At 39.8% G+C, this 24443-nt stretch overlaps 1 protein-coding gene across 1 annotated transcript in view; it reads left to right on the top strand.

Annotated features, from left to right (window-relative positions):
* The first annotated feature begins 316 nt into the window (after nt 1-316).
* The window catches only part of LMOD1 (leiomodin 1), a 239990-nt gene continuing 215863 nt past the window's right edge, over nt 317-24443 (top strand). Inside the window, exon 1 of the mRNA XM_044076672.1 lies at nt 317-830. Within this exon, the coding sequence (XP_043932607.1) occupies nt 570-830 (261 nt within the window). The 5' untranslated portion in view covers nt 317-569. The remainder of the gene's footprint in view (nt 831-24443) is intronic.

Genomic DNA, 24443 nt, shown 5'->3' with positions numbered 1-24443 from the left:
TCCAAATTTAGTAAGTGCTAGTTCTCAGACTTGCAGTAACTTTTTTCCCTTTTGTGTTCTAACAGTTTAGTTAAACATCCTTGTGTGCTGGCCAGGGAACTTCCTTTTTATTTTCACTCCGTGTGATTTGACTTTAAAAGGACAGATGCTATAGCCTATATTTGGGCATGCAGCTCTTTCAGACTGCATGGAATGTCTTAATGTTTCAGTCTTATTCTGATAGGGAACAACTTCACACCACGTCCTACCCACCCCAACCTTGGCTTTTGCTGATTGGCTTTTAAAACAATTAGGGCTCTCTCAATTTTATATCTCATTGGCTTCAGACTATATCAAACACTGTTTTTACTAATCACTAGTATGCAGTATGCATTAAGAAGTGGTATTGCTTTTGGTGTTTCAGTTCAGTACCTGCTTGGTGTGCTTTACAGGAAATTTATTCTTCAGAACAGCTCCCTTGAAAAGAGAGTATTTCTGTTTTGATTTCTTGAACACATAAGTACTAGTAATTAATTCAGATTTTTTTTTTTTATCGAAAGTATTGTATTTTATTCTGCAACTCGTGCAAGATGTCACGGAAGTCCAAGTGCAGGAGGCAGGTCAGTGAAGATCCAGATATCGATCACTTACTGGCCACCCTGTCTCCTGAAGAGATGGAGGAACTAGAGAAAGAGCTGGATGTGACAGACAATCCGTCAAGTATTCCCGTGTGGTTAAAGCAGCGAAACCAGACAGAAAAATGTCCTGTTGGGTTGATTAACCAAGGGAATGTACTCAGTGACTGTGAAAAGGGGAGCAACAAAATTATTCCAACGGAGAAAGCAGTGAAAGTAAGTTGCCAGCCTCAAATGTTGTGTGCAGTGGGAGTGAGATTAGAGTGGAAGGGCCATACCCTGTATAACAGCCTAACTTGTTTAATGCATTTTTATGCTGCGAGTGTGGGAATTTCATCTTCTATCATGTACCTAAAAAAGAACATTAGACCAGTTTGCTTTTCAAAACATTGCTCTCTGTATTCTTTGGTAAGCAGGAAAGACTTACCACTCAATTCATAATTCTTTTCAGCATGACCCTGAACACCATTCATACTTCTCAACTGTCCAGATTATTGCAGAATGTTCAGATTTTTGCCTCACATTTTTTTGTCTGTTCCTCATAAAATGTTTGGTTTTCTGGATTTTTTGAGGCAAATCATTGAGGACTGAAGTCACTAAATAATGACGAGCACTTGAGTTTCAGACTTCATATCCTTCATAAAATGCATGGTAACACAAGAGCGTTTATTGCAATAATTTTCCAAGTTTATGAGAGCAGTATTTAAAATGTGTCCCTATTTTTGTGGCTTTGTCCAGATTTTTTATACTAAGAAGTTGAGAGGTAAGATAGAGATGTGTCTTATCAGCTCATACTGTGTGTAGCATTAAACTGTCAGAATACCTGCATGTCTTATGATGGAACAAAATCTGTAACTAATTTCTGTAGCTGGTAGATAGTACTACCACCTTTCTTTGAAAATATGAGTACTTGGGAACAGTTTGCATGTATTCTGTATTTATGGTCAAAGCTGACAGAGTGGGCTGTATTGTGCCTGTTCGTAGTATCTCTGCTGTCAGAAAGAACTGCACTCATAAGATCTGTAGATAAAAAAATATGAGGATCTCATCACAGGATCAGGAGTGTGTGTTTGTGTGTGTGTGTGTTGTAAGAAAGAAAGGAAGGATGGGTTTGTATATATATAAACAATTTGTGTGCACACACATGCGTCCTCTTATCTGGTAACTTGATGAAACTCGGCATACTAAAGAACTTGCAGAAAGGGCGACCCAGGGCACTAGGTAGCTCAAAAGACTTGCTCACAACTGCCTTGTATGCAGATGAAGTTATACAACTCAGAGATATCTTTTGGATGAATGGGATTAATTAACTGTATACTACCAACTAACTATGACACACAATTTTGTCTGTAATATACCAGCCAGCTTTGAAACTGCCAGATCATTCCATATACATATTTTAGTCTGTCAGAATGCTAGTAAGAATTCAAAATCAGTACAATCACATACTTAAGAATGTACACCAAGACCTGAAACACAATACTCTATTGTCCCCTAAGGGAATTATGCAAAACAGTTTTCATAGCAACTGAACTCTGGTTCAGTTCTAGGAGCTCCACTATCCCTGGTACTGCACTGTCACATTCTCACCTAACTCCTGCAGTAGCACAGACAGCCCTGGTATCCCAGCACCACATTCTCACCTAACTCCTGTAGTAACACAGACAGCACTACACAACAGCCCTGGTATTCCAGCACTAGATTGTCACCTAACTCCTGTAGTAACACAGACAGCACTACACAACAGCCCTGATATTCCAGTGCTACATTCTTACCTAATTCCTGTAGTAAATCTGGTTTTATTTTTAAGTTAATGCCCATACTTCTATTTATATTTTTCCTGTATCACATCACTCATGGTAATGACATACGACATACTGCTATCATACAATCTTGCGTGATAGTTACAAATCCACAACTGGAAACCACAGTGGCATACCATTTTGTGTTTTTGTAGAAATGTAATAGTATTGTGACCAAGTTTGTTATTTATGAACATTGGCAATATTTTAATGGGCATCCCTGATGCAATGTGGTGTGGCAAACCTAACATTCCTTGTTGTTTCCATATCAAAGCAGAACAGCTATATATGTTAACACCCCTCTCCCCCGAGGTACTATGAGATGTGCAGTACATATGATGGCATCACAGTACTGGTCTCTGTACATTTTGGAGAAATGATATGTTTGTATGTGCAAGTTACATCAACACATAAACATACCATGAAATGAGAACACAAGCCCATTGTGAGCATTTTCGTGAAAGATATTACGAATATTGGGAGGAACCATTACCAGCATTCTGCAGCTGGTGTGCTACTGATGTCCTTTTCTATATTTTACTGTATTTAAGTTGCAGGTGATGTGCATCTGAAGGGCAGTGCTGTTATACTGATTCCTGCATTTTTGCTTTTTACCAGAGGTCTGACATTTTGCAAAATAAATGTAGTTCATTAAATATTGTTGTACTCTCTCCACCCACAATTCGTATGAGGATGATGGTCAGATGACAAGTAAGCGTGACAGAAGTAACATATGCTGAACTGAAATAAATACTGTATTCATAAAATGCATCGTATATATTGGCGTTAACTTATTACAGCCTAGAGATCCCTCCAGGTGTTTCTGCAGTTACATCCTACTGACGCCTCTAGGCATCTTAGTCTGTTCATATCTGCATTCATAATTTCAAAAACATGCCAGATACAAACTACTAAACAATTTCATCTTAAAGTGTACATAATGGACAGCACACCTTCACTGATATTTGACTTGTCCCTAGTGCTGCTAAAGAGATATTAATCGATGTACATATACTATTTATTTATAATGTCATAAGGTTCAGTAACTACATAGCCTCACATGAACGCTCATAGATGGATGAATAAAATGCTACTGACAGTATGTTTGTAGCTTGAATGGTTACCAAGATATTGTAAGTTGTTTACAAAATATTTACTGTGTTTACTTTTGACTTATAAAACCCAGTTTAAGATATAGAATACAATGAACATTACCACTGTAAAAATGTGTTTGTGCCCAACAGTTTGACAACTTATCTTTCTTTAATGACACTTATGGCTCCAGAGATATGAACATTTGTTTAAAATGTGAGGCTATAACTTAGTTTTGTCCAAAATTCAGGATGACCTACAGAGCTCCATTGAAGTAAAACAGTGCAGCAGCCCAAGAGAAAATATGCCACAAGTTAGACACGTAACTTTTACACCAAACAAGTGATGTTATGTTGTCCATATCTCTCCTTCGTTCTTGCTCTTTGGGTTTGGAGCCGACCCTCAGCTCTGAATTGGCCTTTACTATAGCTCGAGAGCTTTTACTGGCTCGAGGCTAGCCCCTATCCCAGCATGCCTAGAGTTAGTTATCCAGATCTCGTTTGCCACTTGCAGCGTCGAGATTGTGGATACTGGCTCAGGCTGTTTTCTCTCTTTTATATTTTTGAAGAAAATCTTTGCTCTTATATTAAGTTTTAAGGAGTGGCTGTTTAAGTTAGAGGCTCTCCTTAGGTGGGGAGTTTGCAGTTTAACTTAGAGGCTCTCTCTCCTTCTCTTCTTTCCTGTCTGTAAAAAAAAAAAAAAAAAAAAAAGGATTTTTTTGTCTGTATTTGCTAGTTTATCATCTTGTTAGTAGTGTGCTTTTTTTTGTCTAGCTTTAGATAGTGCTGTTCAACATTATGTCGAAAGATACTTGCTGTCAAAAGATGTCCCTTATGGACAGATGCACGGGTTGGGTGTATTGTTTAGGGCCTGCTCACCTGAAGGATTTGTGTTCTATTTGCCATGCATTTAGTTCATGAGTCCTGCAGGTGAGAAAGAACAAACTGATCTTAAGAGGGTTACTGAAGGGCCCCTTTGATGCTGCTATGGAGGGGACTCAGCCAGCAAAAAAACTGGAAAAACCCAAGCCTTCATCCTCTTCTGCTCCAATTTCGGAACCATCAAAAGAGAGCGACAAGTTACAAGCTAAGTTGGACCCTACTTTCGGTTCTGACAAGACACTCTCACTTATGGCTCCATCTGTTGTTTCGGAGCCAGTAAGTTCTCATAAGCAATCTAGGTCTCCTACCTTGGAACCAGTGTGGTCTGCTCCAGTCTCCTTTATTACGTCTGTGGCAGGCAGTCACTGGTCTTCAACCCATTCCTGTCGGTCATCCAGGAGCCTCTCGGATGATGTGGAGAGGGTGGTGAAGAGGCTTCTTAAGACACCAGCATTAGCTAAAATACTTTCAGGCCCGTCCCAAATGGAAATGGTGCCAACACCCCAACCAACACTTGTCTCAATTCCTCCTCTGATTCTTCTGAGCTTGGAGCCGGAGTGTATGGAAGATGTAGTAGTGGAACCGTTGGTTCCAACTACTGCTCCGATCCCCTCGATACCCCCTTCTATCAAGGGATCTGGGAGCTGATGCTCCCTCATTGGCTCTGAGGGGGGAAGTGGCATTGGACCCTTGTCCGACCCTACTCTCTGTCTTGGAGCTTCGATGCAGGTCAACTCAGCTCCTACATTGGCCTCAGAGCCATCACCCTCGGTTTGGAGGTCTCTGGCTTCTTTGGAGCTGGAGACTCTTTCAGGTCAGGACTGTTGGCTCCATTGGCTCCTTTGCCTATGGTGCCGGTGTCTGCCTCCGAACCTCTCCTCCACCCCAAGCGTAGGGAACCCATGCTCCAAGACACCCCACTGGGTGATCCCCCTTCTTCTGAAACCTCCCCTGAGCATCCCTTGGAGGAGGTCCCTCAGAAGAGGACTTGCAAGAGGAAGCATGTGGACTTCCCTGAGTCCTTGACATCAGACCCAGACTTGGATGACTCAGAAGGGTCCCAATGGTCCCCCTCTGAAGATGTCTCCTTTTCTGACATCTTAGAAATCCTTAGACAGAGAGGTGACTGGAAGTACCTCACCCCTTCTGAAGATGAGTCAGTGTACCTGGATGCATTCAGTTCCCGACACTCCACCTCTTGGGTATCTCCTCCTTTTAACCCACTATTGCATGTAGTGAGTCGGAAGGCTTGGAGCACTCCAGACACGATGGAACCAGTTCCATGGAGGCCCAATACAAGGCTTCAAAGGGATCTCCTCAAAGAGTTAGGAGATACCTTACAGGATCCTACAGGTACGGGAGCCTCAGACAAGGCGGGTTCTCAGCTTGCAACCTTGACTTTGATTGTTAACTCCTCCATGTGGCTAATTTCTTATGCAGCCAATGGGGCAAGCAGGGCAGCAGACACAGGGGTGGCCTTATGCAGACATTCCTAGATGCACCTTTGTCATTTTGCGGAGCACTTCAAGTCTTCCTTTACCAATGCTCCCATTGATTGCTTGTCCTTATTCGGGCCTCAGGTAAAAGAGACTCTTACCAGGTGTGAACAGGATGGCAAAACCTTCTTTGCCATGAGAGAACATTTTTCTGCTCCATCTAGGCCTTATCCTAAGGGCCAGAAGAGTGGAAAAATGTGGTTCTGGAAATCCCAGGAAGTTTCGCTTGACAGATGTGGAGATTGTTCCCCTGGGGCAGAGGGGGAAATAACAGAAGATGCCGGTCTTGTGGCAGGGGGGTTCCACAGAATCAGGGTGACAGATACTTTCGCTGGCAGGCCCTTCCAGTGCTCCTGAAGGGAGGCCCGACTGTCCAACTCTGGAGACAGTTGGGGGGAGATCCTTGTACCCAAAATCCTGGCAGACAATCACAGAAGATACATGGGTACTATTGATAATATCCAGAGGTTACAATATCCCCTTTTCCCAACTTTTGCTATCAAAAAGACAACACCGTATCCCAGATGTTCCACCCAATCTTTGGGATCAAGCAAACCTAGAGGTTCAAAGGTTGCTAAGAAAAAGAGTTATCCAGGAAGCCCCCGCAAACCAAATTGGATCCGAAACTTACTCAACATTCTTTTTAGTTCCAAAGAAAACAGAGGACTGGAGATCCATATTGAGTCTCAGCAGGCTGAACAAATCAGTCAAGAAAACAAAGTTCCGGATGGTAACACTGCAGTCCATTCTTCACTTTCTGGGACAGGACAATTGGATATGCTCTATTGATCTCCAGGATGCGTACTACCACATAAAAATGGACAGACGGTCAAGGAGATATCTATGCTTCCAGCCAGGAGTCTGTCACTATCAGTTCAGAGCACTGCCCTTTGGTCTCACCACAACCCCCAGGGTGTTCACCAAATGATTGGCAGTAGTTATGACTCACATGAGGCGTCTAGGATTCTGGCTGTTTCCATATCCAGACGACTGGCTCCTAACTGCCTCCACCGAGCATCGGCTAATCAGGGCAAGGGAATCCACAATTTGCTCTTGTTCTCAACTAGGGATCACCATAAATTATGAAAGGTCTGCCTTGTTGCCTTGTCAATATATTACCTTTATACGGGCAGATTTAGACAGAAGGGCTATGATAGCAAAGCTGCTTCAAGAAAGAGTATTAATGATCCGTCACCAAGTTGAAATGCTATTGACAAAAAAGAGAGTTCAGGCAAGATTTATCCTCAAGGTCCTGGGTTCTATGGCAGCAGCAATCACTCTGGTCTCTATGGCTCACTTCCACATGAGAATTCTGCAGTGGCTCCTCTTTGCACAATGGTCATTCCAGGATTTACCCATGTCACATCAGATTCTGATCATGGAATCCTGCAAAAAAGATCTGGAGTGGTGGCTTCACTCCCCTATGGTAACAATAGGCAGGCCGTTTCTACCCCCCTCAACCTGCAGCCACAAGTGACCATGGACGCTTCCCAGATAGGGTGGTAGGGGGCATTATCCACGACAGACTGTTCAAGGGACTTGGGAGGAACACGAGTACCACTTGCACATCAATGTCCTGGAGATGAGATTAGTGCTTCTGGTGTTGCAAGCACTTCAGGACTCTCTACCTACAGGGACTATAGCAATTCAGACAGACAATATGTTGGTAGTATGGTACCTCAACAAACAGGGTGGAACCAGGTCTTACCCCTTGTGTTGAGAGGCTGTACGAGTTTGGCAATGGGTGATGTCTTCCCAATGCTTTCTGGTTGCAATGCATGTCTGGGGGAAATCCAACATGATAGCGGACAAGCTCAGTCTGGCTATTCTGATGCCTCACGAGTTGTCCCTGAAGCAGGAAGTTGCGGACTTGATTTTTCGCAAATGTGGCCAGCCATGCTGCAATCTGTTTGCCATCCCCCTCAACAGCAAATGCAGCAGCTACTTTGCCCTAGTCCCACCACCAGGACCATCACCCAGGGATGCACTTGTTCATGATTGGCCCCTGGGACTGCTTTATGCTTTTCCACCCTTTCCCTGATCCCCAAGGTTCTTCATAGAGCACAGTCATTGGGTTGAAATTTAATCCTCATTGCCCCTTACTGGTCTGATCAGATATGGTTCCCATTCCTTTGGCCTCACCTACAAGCAGATCCTTGGATCCTGGACCCAACGCCAGATCTCTTGATGCATCAGTCGGGGGCTCTCCACCCTTCCATTCAAACTCTCAAGCTCACAGCTTGGTTTCTCCATTTCTGGTTTTAGCCAGGCTTCCTGATGTTTCTCTGGCAGTTAAACACATTTTGATTTCCTCCCATAAGCCCACTACTAGGAAACTTTATGCTAGTAAATGGAAGAGGATCTCTTGTTGGCAGGCAAAAATCAGGTTGATCCCTTTACTGCTCCCATTTCAAAGATTCTCGAATTTTTTGCTAAAACGTTTGAGTGAGGAGCAGCTGCAAATACAATCTGGGTTCAGCTAGCTGTCATTTCTAATTTCCATATGGGAGAAATGGGGTCCAATATCATGTCCCATAGGCTATGTAAGGCATTCCTAAGAAGTGCTACCCTTTTAAGACCTCCAATAAGAGAACCCCCCCCGGGATTTAAATTTGGTTTTAGACACTCTGATTCTTCCCCCTTTGAACCATCTGCTTCTTGTCCACTCAAATTTCTGACTTGGAAGACCTTTTTCTTGGTTGCAATTATCTCAGGTAGAATGGTTTCAGAATTACAGGCCTTATCTATTTGTCCCCCATACTTGATTTTCCATAAAGATCGGTTTCTCAGAACTAACCCCTCTTTCTTACCCAAGGTATGTTCTGATTACAATTTGAATCAATACATAGAGCTTCCTCTTTTCTTCCCCAACCATGGCAACAAGGCAGAGTATAAGCTTCATCAATTGGATGGTCATAGACAGTTACATTTCTATTTACACAGGACCAAGGACTTTAGAAAATCTGACCAATTATTCATATCCTTTGCGGACAATAAAAAAGGTTGTGCAGTCTCAAAGGTGAATTTATCTAAGTGGCTTTCAGACACTATAAAACATGTCTACGATTTGAGTAAACAAAAACTTCCAGGGAAAATTAAAGGACACTCAACAAGGGCCTTGGCTACCTCTATTGGTTTTCAAACCAGACTGCCTTTGGATTCAATATGTGAGGCAGCTACATGAGCTAATCCTCATATCTTTATCACTCATTGCAAAGTAGATGTAGCCTTCTGGAACAGTGCATCCTTTGGCTCCACGGTCCTGAAGAGTTTTTCCAGTGAGCCACCCAAGAATCAGGTGCTGGGGACGCTGTCCCAAACAGCAAGAATGAAGGTGAGATACGGACAACATAACATAAAGAAGTTATGTACTCACCATAACATTCCATGTTTGTTGTCCTTGATCTCGTCTTCCTTCTTGTGTCCCACCTTCCTTCCCCCTTCCTGGAGGATCAAGAGGAATTCCTTGTTTTTATATTGGTTATACTGGCAGAGTTTCCTTTTTACCATACCTTTTGGTTAGTCGTAGTCTCCCCTTCTTACTCTTGCAGATGGTTTACACCTTTATACGTAGGTGTCCTCTGATATGTAAAATAGAGTATGCCTTTTTCTGACTGTATGTTCTATTACTGGGTTATCACAAATGAGATCTGGGTAACTAATCTAGGCATGCTGGGACAGGGGCTAGCCTCAAGCCAGTAAAAGCTCTTGAGCTAAAGTATACGGCCGAGTTGGAGCCGAGGGTCGGCTCCGAACCCAAACAGCAAGAAGGGAAGGTGAGATCAAGGACAACAAACATGGAACGTTATGGTGAGTACATAACTTATTTTTTCACAAACATGTAATGCATGATAAATATGCATGTCTGTGGAATACTGTAGTGTCTGCAAGGGTGCTGTAAGGAACACAGCCACACAGTTTGTATTAATTTGGCACAGCTAACATATACTGAAGGATTTTTTTCCTGTAAGCAGGATATTATTATGACTTAGATTGGGATACATATTACTAGAAAACTGCATCAGTACAGCAGTGTGGCCCACCACTCCCCACCCCAGTTGGTTCTGTGAGAAGTAAGCAGCACAGTTAGCACTGGCATGGCACAAGTCCATCCATTCATCCAACCATCCATCCATACAACCATCCCTTCATTGTTGGGAGCTCCTTTTCAGTAGATTCCAAGGAAGAAAGAGCCACACACACACAACATTTTCATTTCTACACTGTTTACATATTATTTGAAAATGGGTTATTCAAAGACTTTGAGTTGAGCAAAATTTTGAAAATGAATTTATATACCATGGTTTAAATTTTATATATCTGAGCACATCTATACTTCTGTAACTTAACAGCACTTCAGAGAGAAAAAGTGCCTGGCTTTGAAGCTATATTCTCAGTCATTTTTCAGCTGGCTTGCCAGAAGTCAGAACTCCAGATAAAGAATGCAATCAGGCTATTAAGTTTGTAAAACACCAATGCAATACCTTTAAAGTATACGAGTGCTTCAGCATGAAATAATAAGTTACTTTCATATAAATAAAACCCATCAGGTACTGTATAAGAAGCCATCAAGACATCTTGCAGGCATTTCTTAAATGTAAACAGTACCCGCCAAGCTGGTGCAACAGTAAAGATTCATCAGACAGGATAAAAGCCTCTTCTGTTTACTGCTGCTCAGACTTCATAGAAAGGGGCACCCCATTCATGAATGTGTACATACATGTGGCCCATTCTATGCTGTACCCTAGGCTAGCAAAACAAATACAGCAACTCTCACTTTAGACTCCTGAGGGAAGCAAGGACACAAACATATATCTCCGTGACCATTCAAGCTACACACAAAAGTCAGTTGCATTGTATTCATAAACTGTCCTGAGGGAGCATGTCAAAATGTATGTGCATTTGAAAATTAATGCTCCGTGGTTTAAATTGTATATATCTGAGTGCATCCATATTTATGTAACTTAACTTTTTGTGTTTGTGTGTGTGTGGTGTGTGTGTGGTGTGGTGTGGTGTGGTCGGAAGTGTATTTTGTAAGATACTTTTGACTGTTTTCACTATAGCTGCACAGAATGAGTTTCTCAAGTGTTAAATTAAATCCCATAAAAGTACACAACACAAGATATGTTAAGTATCACACAACCAGATCTCCATGTAGTCCATTTATCTGTTTTTCTGTTTGCAGTGTAGCATTTCCCATTTACTTCAGTGGGTTACATCAGTTGCCTATGGTCTTATCGAATAAGGCTTTAGATAGGTTTATTTGCTTGTTGACTAAATCTGAATAATTCAGTAAATCATTCCATTTCAAGTCCTGCAACAAATGTCACTGCAGTACCCAAAATGCACCAGTGGTTTCTCATGCAATGTAATGAAGTTTTGCAATAACATGTATTGCACACCTTAGCTACAACTACTATGTAGACAAATTGCAGTATACCTTATTTCACAGGAGTTGAAATGGAGGGGGGGGGGTTTAGGCTTCCATATTTTAATGCCAGGAATCTGGCAAGTAATGTGTGAGAGTCATGTCTGGCCTTTGAAGAGAAACAATGGTATTAAAGTTATAATAGCATTGACTACAAAGCATAATGGTGGGTATTTGTTAGTGTAAGGATATGGGTTTTACAGGAAGACTTGATAAGTAAGAACAGGGTAGAGTTTCAGAAAACCTTAAAGGACGAGGTAAGGTGTACTTTAGAAGGAGTAGAGGATGTGAAAAGTTGGCCTTTTTGGTATAGAAAGGTATCAAGAGCTGTGATGGTTGCCAAAGTACAGACAACAGTATGCAGGAAAAAAAAAGAAGATAAACCTTTATAACCAGCATTATTAAATTAACAAAAGATAATTTAGGTCATAATAATATGAGCCCTCTACTTTGCAGCATTAAATTGGGAATTATGGATTTCAAGGGCACAGGAGAACTGGAATTAAAAGTAGTGTTGACAGAGCTAGGCTTCAACAGCTGAGGCTTATGAGACTGGAACCCAAGAGGTTAAGCAAACAGTAATGCCTTTCAGGGTGTGTGTTAATGTGTAATTAATGCCCAGGGGTGTTATGAGACACAACTTTGCAGGCAGAGGTCCTCTACACCCCCGGAAGGGCATTAATTACACATTAACACACACCCTGGAGGGCATTATTGCACTTAGACAATGAACTCTATGTAAAATTGTTGTGTTTTACTTACTTTATGTATATTTTTTATTACTATATTTTTGATGTAAAATAGTTCCTCTGCCTAATGTTTTAAACTTGCTTTAGTATATGTTAATGGTGTTGGAGGAAGCATTTTACATCCAAAATATAACATTTAAAAAATAACGAGGTATTTATTTTTTGGTGCCTTACTCCTAAATCATTTGGTTGGCAGTCATTGGAAACTGATGTTACTAAATAATGACATGCATTTGAGCTTCAGACTTTTATTGCCTTCAGAAAATGCATGATAACCTAAATCCTTTACTTAAGCAACTTTGTAATTTTATAAGAATTAATTAAAATCTGTTTCTATTTTAGAACCTTTGCCCCCCCATTATTTTAAGCTTTATCCAGATTTCTTCAGCTGCAATTGGTTAGGCTTAAAATGGTCCACAAGGGCAGTTAGCCTAGTAATAATCTATGAACCTATGAAAGGTGCAGAGGTATGCAAACATCTTTACTGTTGCTGCCAAAAGTACTTTCACACTCACTCACTCACTCACTCACTCACTCACTCACTCACTCACTCACTCACTCACTCACTCACTCACTCACTCACTCACTCACATATATCTGTTTCAGAAAAATGCATGCTAACAAAAACCCTGTCATTCTAGTAACTTTCTAAGTTTGTAAGAGCAATATTTAAAACCTGTCCCTATTTTTATCCCTTTGTTTCCTCATTATCTGTGGCTGTGTCCATATTACTTATACAGAGAGGTACGCAAAGCTGTTATGTGATGCTGCTAGGGATCTCTCGATCGCTCTCACTCTTCACATACTCTGTCTCTCTCTCTTTGTCTGACACACACACACACACACACACACACACACACACTCTTCTGCTTTCATGCATGCATGCCTTCACACATGCAGACAGCAACATAAACACACAGACACGCACATTTTTTCTGGTTCATTTATTTTCGATCATCTCTCTCTCTTACTTTCATACACACACACGCACACACACACACACACACGTTTTATTTTACACTTGCTAAACAGCAGAAGCGCTGCTTAGTGAGTGTAAAATAGTAGCTCAACTGATCTCTCTCACACTCATACACACAGACATATACACATACACACATTTTTTTTTATTTTACTTTACTTTTTTTATATTTTACACTCGCTAAACAACAGAAGCGCTACTTAGCAAGCATAAAATAATGATGGGTGTTCTGTTTTCTCTGCCTGAGCTCCACGGAGGCTTGATATGCTGCCGTGAAATGGCATTCTCATTTATCAGTGGGCATTTCCTGTACATTAATACCCTGCTGGAGAACGCGTGTTCTCCAATCAGGGTACTGATGTACAGTAAACCCATTCTCTAAAGTGGATTAACTGTCAGGAAGTGTGATGGTGGGGTGAAATGGTATTTGCTATTTAGAAGTTAGTAATTACTCAGAGTATTATTGGGCTCAATATTAGATCTGTTCATAGTCAATATATTTGTATTATATTTAATTTGGTTGTTAATGAGCATATTAGTCAGCTTTCTGACAGCACGAAATTGGAGTCAGATCAGAGAGGGGGAGAATCAATCTTAAATAAGACCTGGTTAAGACTGCATAGTGGGTATATACTTGCCAGTTTGGATGTAGTGCAGATTTATGCCTTTTGTAGAGGTGAATTTGGGAGTGAAGTACAGATTTGGATCAGGTGAAGATTAAGATGGGGGGAGAAGATCTGAGAGAGACTATTGGCAGGGAGAGTGAGTTATGATAAAAGTTAGATAAATGATACTGCCTTGTACAGTGGGACAGGAAGGTACTTTTCTTTCACTGTGCAGGACAATGCTAAGGCCACACCTGCAGCAACTGGCTGAGTGTTGCAGCCTTTAGAGAAGTAATGTCATCATACATTCAGTTAATAGAAAGTGTGCCATTGGTGGGGATTGGTATGTTCATGAGGTTGGTGAGAGATGGAATGCAAAGAAGATTGCATGCATTGGGCAGTTACAGTTTGGAGGAATGAAGAGATTGGGGATAGACTTGGGACTCGTGTGTTATTAGGGATTGAATGAGGTGGCAGATATAGATGACAAACCAGGAGGAGGAGGATTTATGCTTCACTTAATGATACACCACCACAATTAGGGTATTGTTAAGGCATCAAGAGATGGATGATCAGGGATGGATGAGAAGATGTGGAATTGAAGGAAGGTGGTAGCTTCAACAACTGGTGAAACACGGCAAATGACTGGCTTACTCCAAGTTTATAACAGTAACACAGGTTCATGTCTGTGCTGCTAATATGTAAAGAGCCTTCATGCAGGTTAATTTTTGTGCTTTTTTATACTAACTGGTATACATACATACATACGCATGCACATACAGGTATACATGCACACACAGACACACACACACACGTGCGCGCACACACGCACTCGCACTCTATAGGCCAACCTACCTGTCATCCACATTTAATTTATTGATCAGTAACTCCCCTACCCCATTTCCTGGATTTTACTTTTGGAAGATAACAGTTTGTGCATGTATTGTGTTTGCACATATAAGACACATTTTTTTCTTTTCATAAGATTGGGTGACTGATTTACTGTAAGATGGTGGTGGAGTGCATTGAGGCTTGCAGATTAATTTGTGATAGGAGTATTTATGGAAAGAATGATTTACATTGATCCTCCTTAAAGGAACCTGTGGCATATGTATGCAAGATAGACATAAAAATCTCTCCCTTAGTCTCTCACCCATGTGTACTTACACAAGTAAGAATGTACATCGAGACAAGCATGAATAAGGCATTAGAGGAGATGGGGACAAGTAGCACTAAGGACAGGGATGAAAATCCCAGCTGCAAGAAATGGAACACAGTAAGAGGGACAATAGTGAACAGGAGGATGTCAACTGTATAAAGGATTGAGCGGATGTATTCTTGTGGCATCATCTAGACATACAAATACTGCTGTGGGATAATAAGAGAGTTGAACACGAATATATGTTGAAAAACGTTGTTGTAGTATAAACTATAGGATGGGGAAGTAGAGCACTGGCAGACTTGTGTACGTCTCAAGGAGTATGGAAGTATAAAGTGTAATATGGAGGAAATATGTGAAGGACTGTAAGTAAAAGAGTGCTTATATATGAGGGTTTGAAGGTCACTGTTGCTAGGATACCATTATCAGCCAAAGAACATCACAAAGGAGATGATAGAAGATGGAATAGTTGGAAAAGAAAGAGTACAAGTGTAAGGTTTGGAACAACTCAGAAGGTTGGGATTTTATGCTTCTTAACACGGTTTAAACCACTACTTTAGTGGTAAGAAAATCACCTGGTCTACATTTTAAAAAAAACTCTATAAGGGCACATTCAGGAACTGCAGATGTGGCAAAGAAGATGAGGAAGCATAAATGTATATGATATGTTCGTGAAAATATGCATATACACTATAAAAGTATTTACAAAGCTCAATAAAATATAAATGCATAAAGTAACAAAAAGTTTGCACATTCCCAATACTGTTTCTGTGGAGAATGTATCCTAAGAACTTTGAAATCAGTAAGGAAGTGTTAAAACTGAGAATGCAAGCATCGTATTCCTGCAGATTATGGGTCTTTCAGCACTTGATGCAGAGTTCTTGATCGGGATTAAATTGAAGTGTAAAATTACAGAGCCAGCAAGTAGTAATCAGCTATCTAATTTTAGCCTGCAATTAATGATACCTTGCATTGTACTGTGTTCCAGATTTAATATCTATATTTTTGTTTCCTTATTGTAATATACCGTGATAATGCCACACAAAATAAAATTTATCTTTGTAATTATAATTAGTACTATCAAGTTTAAGTACAACAGAGTTTCCTTTTTAAGGCAATGCAGCACCGAAAAAGAAAAAAGATAGGGAAAATCACGTCTGACGAAAGTAAAAAATACCCAGTCTGTATTTATATTTTTGTTACCCTTTCTTTTGATGGAAAAGGATGCATTCATAATAGAAATAAAATACTATATATACTAATATAAATAATGTCTATGTACGTATACTAGTTTAATGTTATGGTATATAAAGCAAAAAAGATATGAAATAAAGCCAATATTCGTTAAGCCTACTGGAGATGGAAAGTGAGGCTGTTGCTTTGCTGGAAGTGCATGCATTGTTTCGAGTTATCATGGCAGCACTCACTGACCCTTCATCTACAGGGATAGACTGTGTAACTTTGGTACAAGAGTGACAATGTGTGACACATATGTATATGTTTTACAAGTAAACACAGTAAAAGATCAACCCAAAGGAGAGAAGGTATGTCCATGGAGACTGTGGGATCAGACCAAGAAGAAATGGTTTGAAGTAGAGGAACAAAATTCACTTCTCCCTCTTCAAAACCGCCCTGATAGCATCCATGTAGAAGATTAAGTTAAGAAAGAAAGTAAGTAAGTAGCGAGCACAGCTGGCAGAAGCCAGCAGAAGAAATGTGCAAGGTGAGGCCAAGGGGTTAAAAATAAAGAGGACTGAGGTGAAATGAAGATGGGAGATGGTTTGGTTAGGCTGATCAACCTGCTGTACAGTACTGATGACCTGAGAACAAATGTGGGAGTGGTCAGCATAATCGGTATGAAACAGAGTGAGGTGGTATGATGACAGGTAAATGAAGGTGAGGAAGTTGAAGTCAGGATGACCACCAATGAGGGGAAGGACTGGAGGTAGTAAGAATATAATGTAAAAGAACGAAAAAGGAGATGGATTTGGTCAGGAAGACATGGCTGCACAGCTGGATGAAGGCATGCATTTTTAATGGAACTCTGGCTTCACAGGCAGCAAACAGCAAGGCCTTATTTAGACTTCCAGACCCATGAGTCAATTTACATGAACAATTAATTGGTAAAGTCAAAAACTGTAAATGACTTCACTAGACAAAGAGGTAAGTGGAGCGTTTGGAATAGGTGCCTGCTTTCTATTTAATTATTGTATACATCTCATCAAATGAGTTAGGAAATAGGCAGATTAAGTGGAACAAATGAGCTTTATTGCAATCACTGTAGGTTGGTTTATGATAGCAATAACATCATAATCATTTCTCTGTTTATGATAGCAATGACATAATACTTAGATTCTTGACCGGTCTTAGTATCATCATAACAAGTATAAATGAGGGTGGAGAAGTGGAAGTTATCCAACAGACTGGCTAGGTACAACAAAATAAAGAAGCAGGTATGTGTGAAAAATGTAAGGAAGAAATTTTAAGCTTGACTTTAAGAATGACATTTTTCCACCGCATGTCGTACTGTGAACATGGAATAACCTAACATAAGATGTCATTGCATGTTAGGCTTCAAGAGGGGTTTAAGGGAGATTAGGATAAGGGGAAGATGGGAGATGTAAACATTTGAAGATACATAGTTTGTACAAGGGATAGTTTAGGAAGGTAGGAGAAGGTATAGTCACATGTATAAAAGAAAAATTCTATAAATTGAACTTAGAATTAAATGTGGAGGACAAGGTACACTGTGAGCCACAAGCGAGACTGGAAATGACAGGCTTGTCTGCACAGAGATTGTGTACGGAATCCCTACACAGTAGAATAAAAAAGACAAGTGCATGATAGACTGCATCCTTAAAAGAATAGAAAGAGAATCTTAGTGTGGAATGGGACTGGACTTCAGAATGCCAGTTCAGTAATGAAATGCCTTGAATGCATCTATGTCTAAGAGCCCAGGATCATTCCTGTTCTCTGGCAAGGGTCAGGCCACAGATGGTTAGTACTATAACCTTCTCATATTTGACCATCTTAGAACTGGTATTCTCAAACTGGGAGAAACAAAATATGACAGACTTGCTTGTGGCAGTAAATGAGTGATCACCATACACTGTTGTTCACCAAACTACTTAACTTCTTTCCCTCACCCTCACATCCTTTTTTTCACCTTTACCTGTTATATTTCATTGAAACAAATCAGCATTGATTTCCAACATAATTGTTTCCACAAATTATATACTCAGTTGTGCATATAGTAAATATTTTTCCGAGACTTCTGATACCAGCTCAAACAAATGTATAAGCTACATGTTGCAAACAGATGCATAATAGTTCTTATACTTATTCAAGGAAATGTACGTATTGCATCTGTATACAGATATCAATGTTACACTGATTTTCTTTCTTTCATCTCTGTAAAGTCCCAGATTGAGCATGAAATTGATCTTTGTGTTTCAGTGCTATAATCCTGCAAACAAAAGATAATAAATAACCTAAAGGCTGACCCAAGCCAATCAGAACAGATTCTTTGGTTGTCAGTAGGGTGGACCTTGTCAAAATGGGACAAAGTATGAACAAAGTTTTTTTTTAAGAAAATTTGTATTAATTTAACATATTTGCAATATATACTCTGAAAGGAAGAAATTCACCATCACAAACTGTTAAAAAATGTTAGGAATGCATTGAATCATCAAAGCAATCTTATACAATTAATCATCAAAGGAATCTTATACAATTAACACATCTTAATTTAAGTCTGTTTTTTCAACAGCAACATTTTAAGACTATCCCAAGTGCTAAAAGTCTTAATATGATTTACAGTTCTTGTTCTGAACACTTCTTTTTACACATTATTGCTGTTAAATTTAAAAGTTCTTTGAATGCAGGAACTGAATTCAATTTCAAATTTTGTAATAACATTTCTAACTACTGCCAGGAGACTCCAGAACAGTTTTTGTTATTTGGCTTTTACAGATAAAGGAAGTAGAACATTTATTATTGTTACTGATCTAGTTAAAGAGCAATTATCAGACCATAACCCTTAAAAACATACTTCTCTTTTCCCAATATACATTTACATTTTCACAATCCATAAACGTGTATCCAGTCAGCTTTCACATCTCTATTACATCTCCAACAGACTGAAGAAGTCATTTTACTATACTGAACTTAGAGATTTTACCTGGTGCAGTGTTTCAGCGGTTAGCAATGTCACCTCACAGCAAGAGGTTTTCTGGTTTGATTCTTGGCTGGGGTGCCTTCTGTATGGAGTCTGCATGCACTCCCTGTGTTTGCATGGCTTTCCTCTGGTTGCTCCAGTTTCCTCCTACATTCCAAAGATGTGTCTGGAACATTTCTCCCTGGGCCTTTACTGAAAATGGCCCCTGTCCCAGTCAGACTTTCCTGGTAAACAAATGATAAATAAATAATACAGGGAGTAACAAACATTTTAAGTTTATCTTTCCGCATAAAAACTTTCCAGTATAAACTTGAAAAAGTTTGACTAACTGATTTAGGTAACAAAGTTTTATTCTTACAATCTGTTGAGTCACTCATTCCACTACTATCTAAAAAGATCCAGAATTTTACATCAAAATTATTATTATTTATAATTAACTTGCATAACTTGGACAAGCTTCCTTTGCAGGTCAATTTACCCTCGATGAAAACATTCATATGTTCATATAATGGGGGAATAGTGTTCTGTTAATCTTCACTCTAATCTATAAATTCACTTTCTGGTTAACAGATTCATCCAGCTTATAATCTTTCATTAAACATTTGGCAACTTAGCTTTTCCTTTTTCAAAGCAATCAGACCATAATACTAGTCCATTCCTTTTTAGTAAATTAGAGGTGTGCACAGATGGGAAAACACAAACATTTCCATTTTGATATTATTAGAATTTTAAAAAATATATTTCTTAACTGTTTTAAGAATTGATTTAATATACACAGAGTCTAAAGACTGAAATGAATTTCTTTCTAAGGTATATTATATTAACCAGATGAAAAGATTAAGTATTTCTAAACTTGTAAGAATTTAGTAAAAATCTGCTCCTGAATGGTTGTCCATTGACTAGTGCAATTTGAGTCTCTCCAGAGTGTAAAACAGTTAAAAACTGCAGCAGCAGAATAAGATTCTACATCTGGGAAGCTAATACCACCATGCTCCCATAATCTTGTATACCTTCTATAAGCGGTTCTTGGCTTTTTAGGATACCATAAGAATGAAGTTTGCATTGTTTTCATTTTCTTTAAACGCTTTCTTGTCCGGTATTAAAGCTAGTGAATGTAATATCCATAGAATCTTGGGCAATATAATCATTTTAATAAGTACTAACCTATCCTCAAAAGAAATAATAATAAAAAAAAAACAAACAAAAAAAAATTAATTCCATTTTTAGTAAGAAGTAACACTTCAATTATTTTTTTTCAAAATTATTGTTAAGCTCACATCTTAATAGATTTTTTATTCCTAAGTATTTTAATCCCTTTTCTTCACAGTTATATTTATATTTAAACTTCCTATCTAGTAATTGATTTAACAGTAAAGTTTCAGTTTTATTATTATTAAATTTCAGCAGCAATACATTTTGAAACTTTTCAATTTCCTCATCTATTTCTTCAGTCAAATAATTCAAATCTCCTATTGTTAGTAAAAATAACATCTGCAAAAAGCTAGCTGTATTTTAGATTGACAATCTTTGTTAATTGAGGGTCCATCGATTTTTTTTTTTCATTGCTTATTATACTGTTAGCTAAGTGTTTGATAACTAATGCAAATAGAACAAGGGATAGCCTTGTTTTGTGCCTTTGTTTAAAGTGAATCCTTGAGAAATGCAAGATCCAATTTTGAAAGATGCTTTGGAGTCTCTATACAGGCTTTTTAAATATTTCAATAAATTGTTCTGGAAATGCAAACGTTTCTAAAATTTTAAACAAGTAGTTCCAATCTACAGAATCAAAAGCTCTCTTGATATCTAAGCTAAATAGGGCTAAATTCTTGTTCATTCCTTTTGCTAAATCTAAGATAGTTAGCACCTTTTTTATATTATCATTAATCTATTGACTATAAATCATTTGATCTTTACTAATTAATCTACTATATCTCTTACTCTTCTAATGAATATGGAAGTAACTATTTTATAGTCTATATTTAATAACGAAATAGGACTATATGAGGAAACTAACTTCTTATCCTTTCCTTTTTTAGGTATAGGTGAGATTACAGAAAATTCCCATAAGGGAGGAATTATTTTATCACTCTGAATTATCCTGAAAATGTTACTAAGTGATTCTAAAATATTTAACCGAATCAGACTATATAATTCCATACTTAAAAACCATCTAACCCTGCAGTTTTAATATTTTCCCCTTTTTAAGCTTCTTTAATTTCTATTAGGGTGATAAGCTTATTCCAGAGATATTTGTTGGTCATTAAGTTTATTAGTAACATTTTTCTTTAAATACTTGGCAATTTTGTAATCAACAGGATTATTATTTTTGTCTTTATTAAAATCCTAACTGATCTTATTTAAAAATCTTAAGCAGTTTCTTTAGGCCTGAAGTAAGCTTATTAGGGTGAGGATTTCAGATATTATTGATTTGTGTCTTTTGTAGATTTTTGAAATCCTTGCATAACTGCAATTTTATTTTTCTAAAGCTATCTCCACTTTATGCATTGTAACTGATATTTTGTCATTCATTTTTAATGACTTCAGTATTATCTAATTTCTTTGCTTGAAGTTATTTAAATATTGTACATCTTTAAACTCTCAAAGAAAAGAACAGTTAGGACCAAATAATAAAATGAAAGAAGGGTTCCAGCCATAATCAAACAGCTCCAATAGTTTATTAAAATATTAGAACAAGATGAACACTTTCATCTCAACAAAGAGACTTCTTCAGATAAAAAATACATTAACATCACATGTTAAGTTGTCCAATCTCGTCTTTGTTCTTGCTGGATGGGTTCAGAGCTGATCCTCAGCTCTGACTCAGCCACTTACTATAGCTCAACAGCTCTTTACTGGCTCATGGCTACCCCTTATCCCAGAATGCCCAGTGTCAGCTACCCAGATCTTGTTTGCCACTTTAGCTGCGAGGTTGCGATCAATACTGACTCAGGTTTAGTATAATATTTTTTCCTCTTTTAAATTCAAATAGTGTGCTTAAAATTTGATATATAATTCTTCTCTTGTAGTAGTTTGTAAGTTTCTTTTATTGTAAACCCCTTATCTCGTCCTTGTGGTTTCTTTTTGTGCTGTGTTGGCCATTGCCTCTTAGTCGCTAGGCCTTCTGTTATTCCCTGAACTCGTTTAACTTAGAGACTTCTCACCCCCGCCCCCTTAAAGACAGCCATTTAAGATAGAGGCTCTCCTTTAAGGTCTTTATTAGTTTTTAGTTTTCTGTGGTAGTTTGGCTTTTTACTAAAATGTCTAAGAAAGTTAAAACCTATGGTTTTAAAAAGTGTGACTCATGCTGTCAGAAGATGTCTGTGACAGATGGGCACACTAGTTGTGTTTACTGCTTGAGGGCTCTGCACCTGCAGGACTCTTGTGCTATTTGTCATGCCTTTAGTTCAAGGGTCCTGCAGGAGCGGAAAAACAAGCTTATCCTCTGTGGATTGTTAAAATAGGATTCTCCGGCTAAAGCATCTAAGCCAGTGAAACCATTGAAACCAATCAAGCCATCAGCTCCATGTTCAGAACCAACCTGTGAGGATGACAAACCAAGTGTGTCGGTGCCGGCTGGCACTGAAAAGACTACCCCTCCGTTGGCTCCAACTGTTACTTTGGAGCTGTCTTGGAGTCACAAAAGAGCTAGGTCTCCTTCTTTGGAGCCAATTCACTTGGTGCCGCAATCACTATTACTCCAAAGCAAGTCCAGTCATTGCTCATCTTCTCACTCCTCTCGATCCTTGAGGCTATCGGATCAGGATGTGGAGAGAGTGGTCAGTAGGTTGCTTAAGTCACAGGCCCTTGCTAAAATGCTTTTGAGCCCGCCTCAACAGGCTTTGGCTCCATCTGCTTCGATTCCTCCTCCGACTATGCTTACTTCAGAGCTGGAGTCCATGGACGCTCCGATAGTGGTTCCTTCAGCTCCAATGACATCCTCATTGGCTCTGATGTTGACTCCAATTACCTTGATTCTTCCCCCCATCAAGGTATCTGGGGGTCAAAGCTCTCTCATCGGCTCTAAGGGGGGAAGTGGCATTGGACCCTTGTCTGACCCCGGTCTCCCCCTCGGAGCGTCGGCTCAGTTGAGCTCGATTTCCACATCAGCCTCGGAGCCATCTCCCTCGGCATGGGGTGGTGTTCCTGTCTCTTCAGAGCTGTACCCTTCCTTGGGTCGAGACTGTGACACCTTCGAGGTCATGCAGAGAGGGCTGTCTCCACAGACGGCTCCACTATCGGTTTCATCGGCTCCGTCCCCCTCAGTGCCTGTGACAATCTCTGCTCCTCCTCCAGCCCCAAAGTGTAGGGAACATATGCTCCAGAATACCCCATTGGGTAAACCCCCTTCTTCCAAAACCTCCCCAGAGCATTCTGAGCAGGCTTTTCAGAAGGAAAAAGTGCAAGAGGAAGCACCAAGACTCCCCTAGTCTGTCACCTCAGATACAGACCTGGATGAATTGGAGGGGTCTCCAAGGTCCCTCTCTGAAGATGTTTTTGGACATCTGTGAGATTCTCAGGCAGAGGCATAGCTGGACTTCCCTAGCCCCCTCTGAGGACGAGTCTGTATACCTGGATGCATTTGGTTCCCGACCTTCCACCTCCTGGTTGTCTTCACCTTTTGATCCACTCATGTCTGTAGTGTCTCAGAAGGCTTGGCCAGTTCCAGATTCCATGGAACCTGTCCCGGGGAGACCCAATAAATTCATCACAGCTCCCCAAGACAAACCATTCTTAACTAAAGCTGTCCCAGTTGATGCCATGGTGGTAGCAGCAGCCACAAAGAGAGAGTTAGCTGAAACCTCCTCATCTGTCCATCCACCGAATAAAGACTCTTGTACGATGGACAGATATGGGAAGCGAATGTTTTCATCAGCGACCTTCTCCCTTAGGTCCGTGAACTATCTTCCCCATTTTACTAGGCTTCAGGGGGATCTCCTAAAAGAGCTTGGAGATACCCTACAAGATCCCACAGCTGAAGGAGCTTCAGCCAAGGTAGCTACCCAGCTTGTAACTCTTAATTCAATAGTCAATTCCTCCATGAGGCTTATTTCATACGCAGCTGATGGAGTGAGTAGAGCTGCAGGAATAGGAGTGGCTCTTAGGAGACATTCTTGGCTGCAGCTGTGTCAGTTTGTGGAACCTTTCAGAGTGTCCTTCACCAATACCCCCTTTGATGGCTCCTCTCTCTTTGGGCCTCAGGTGAAAGACATGCTTACCAGGTATCAGCAGGAAGGCATTACACTCTCTGATGTCGGAGTCCATTTTTCCACTCCTACCAGACCATACCCAAAAGGTCAGAAGGGTGGAAAGATGTGGTTTCGAAAATCCCAGGGACCCTTGCCTGATGCACATGGTGAATTTTCCCCCAGGGGCAGAGAGGGAAATAATAATAATGGCAGACGCTGCCCTCGTGGCAGAGGGGGTCTGCAAAATCACGGTGACAGAGATATGTTCTCTTCCA

Source organism: Protopterus annectens, chromosome 7.part0 (genome assembly GCF_019279795.1).
Source record: "Protopterus annectens isolate FY-2018-M chromosome 7.part0, PAN1.0, whole genome shotgun sequence".
Taxonomy (NCBI): domain Eukaryota; kingdom Metazoa; phylum Chordata; order Ceratodontiformes; family Protopteridae; genus Protopterus; species Protopterus annectens.
The sequence above is the reverse complement of the archived record's forward strand: the minus strand, read 5'-3'. Positions and strand labels throughout refer to the sequence as shown.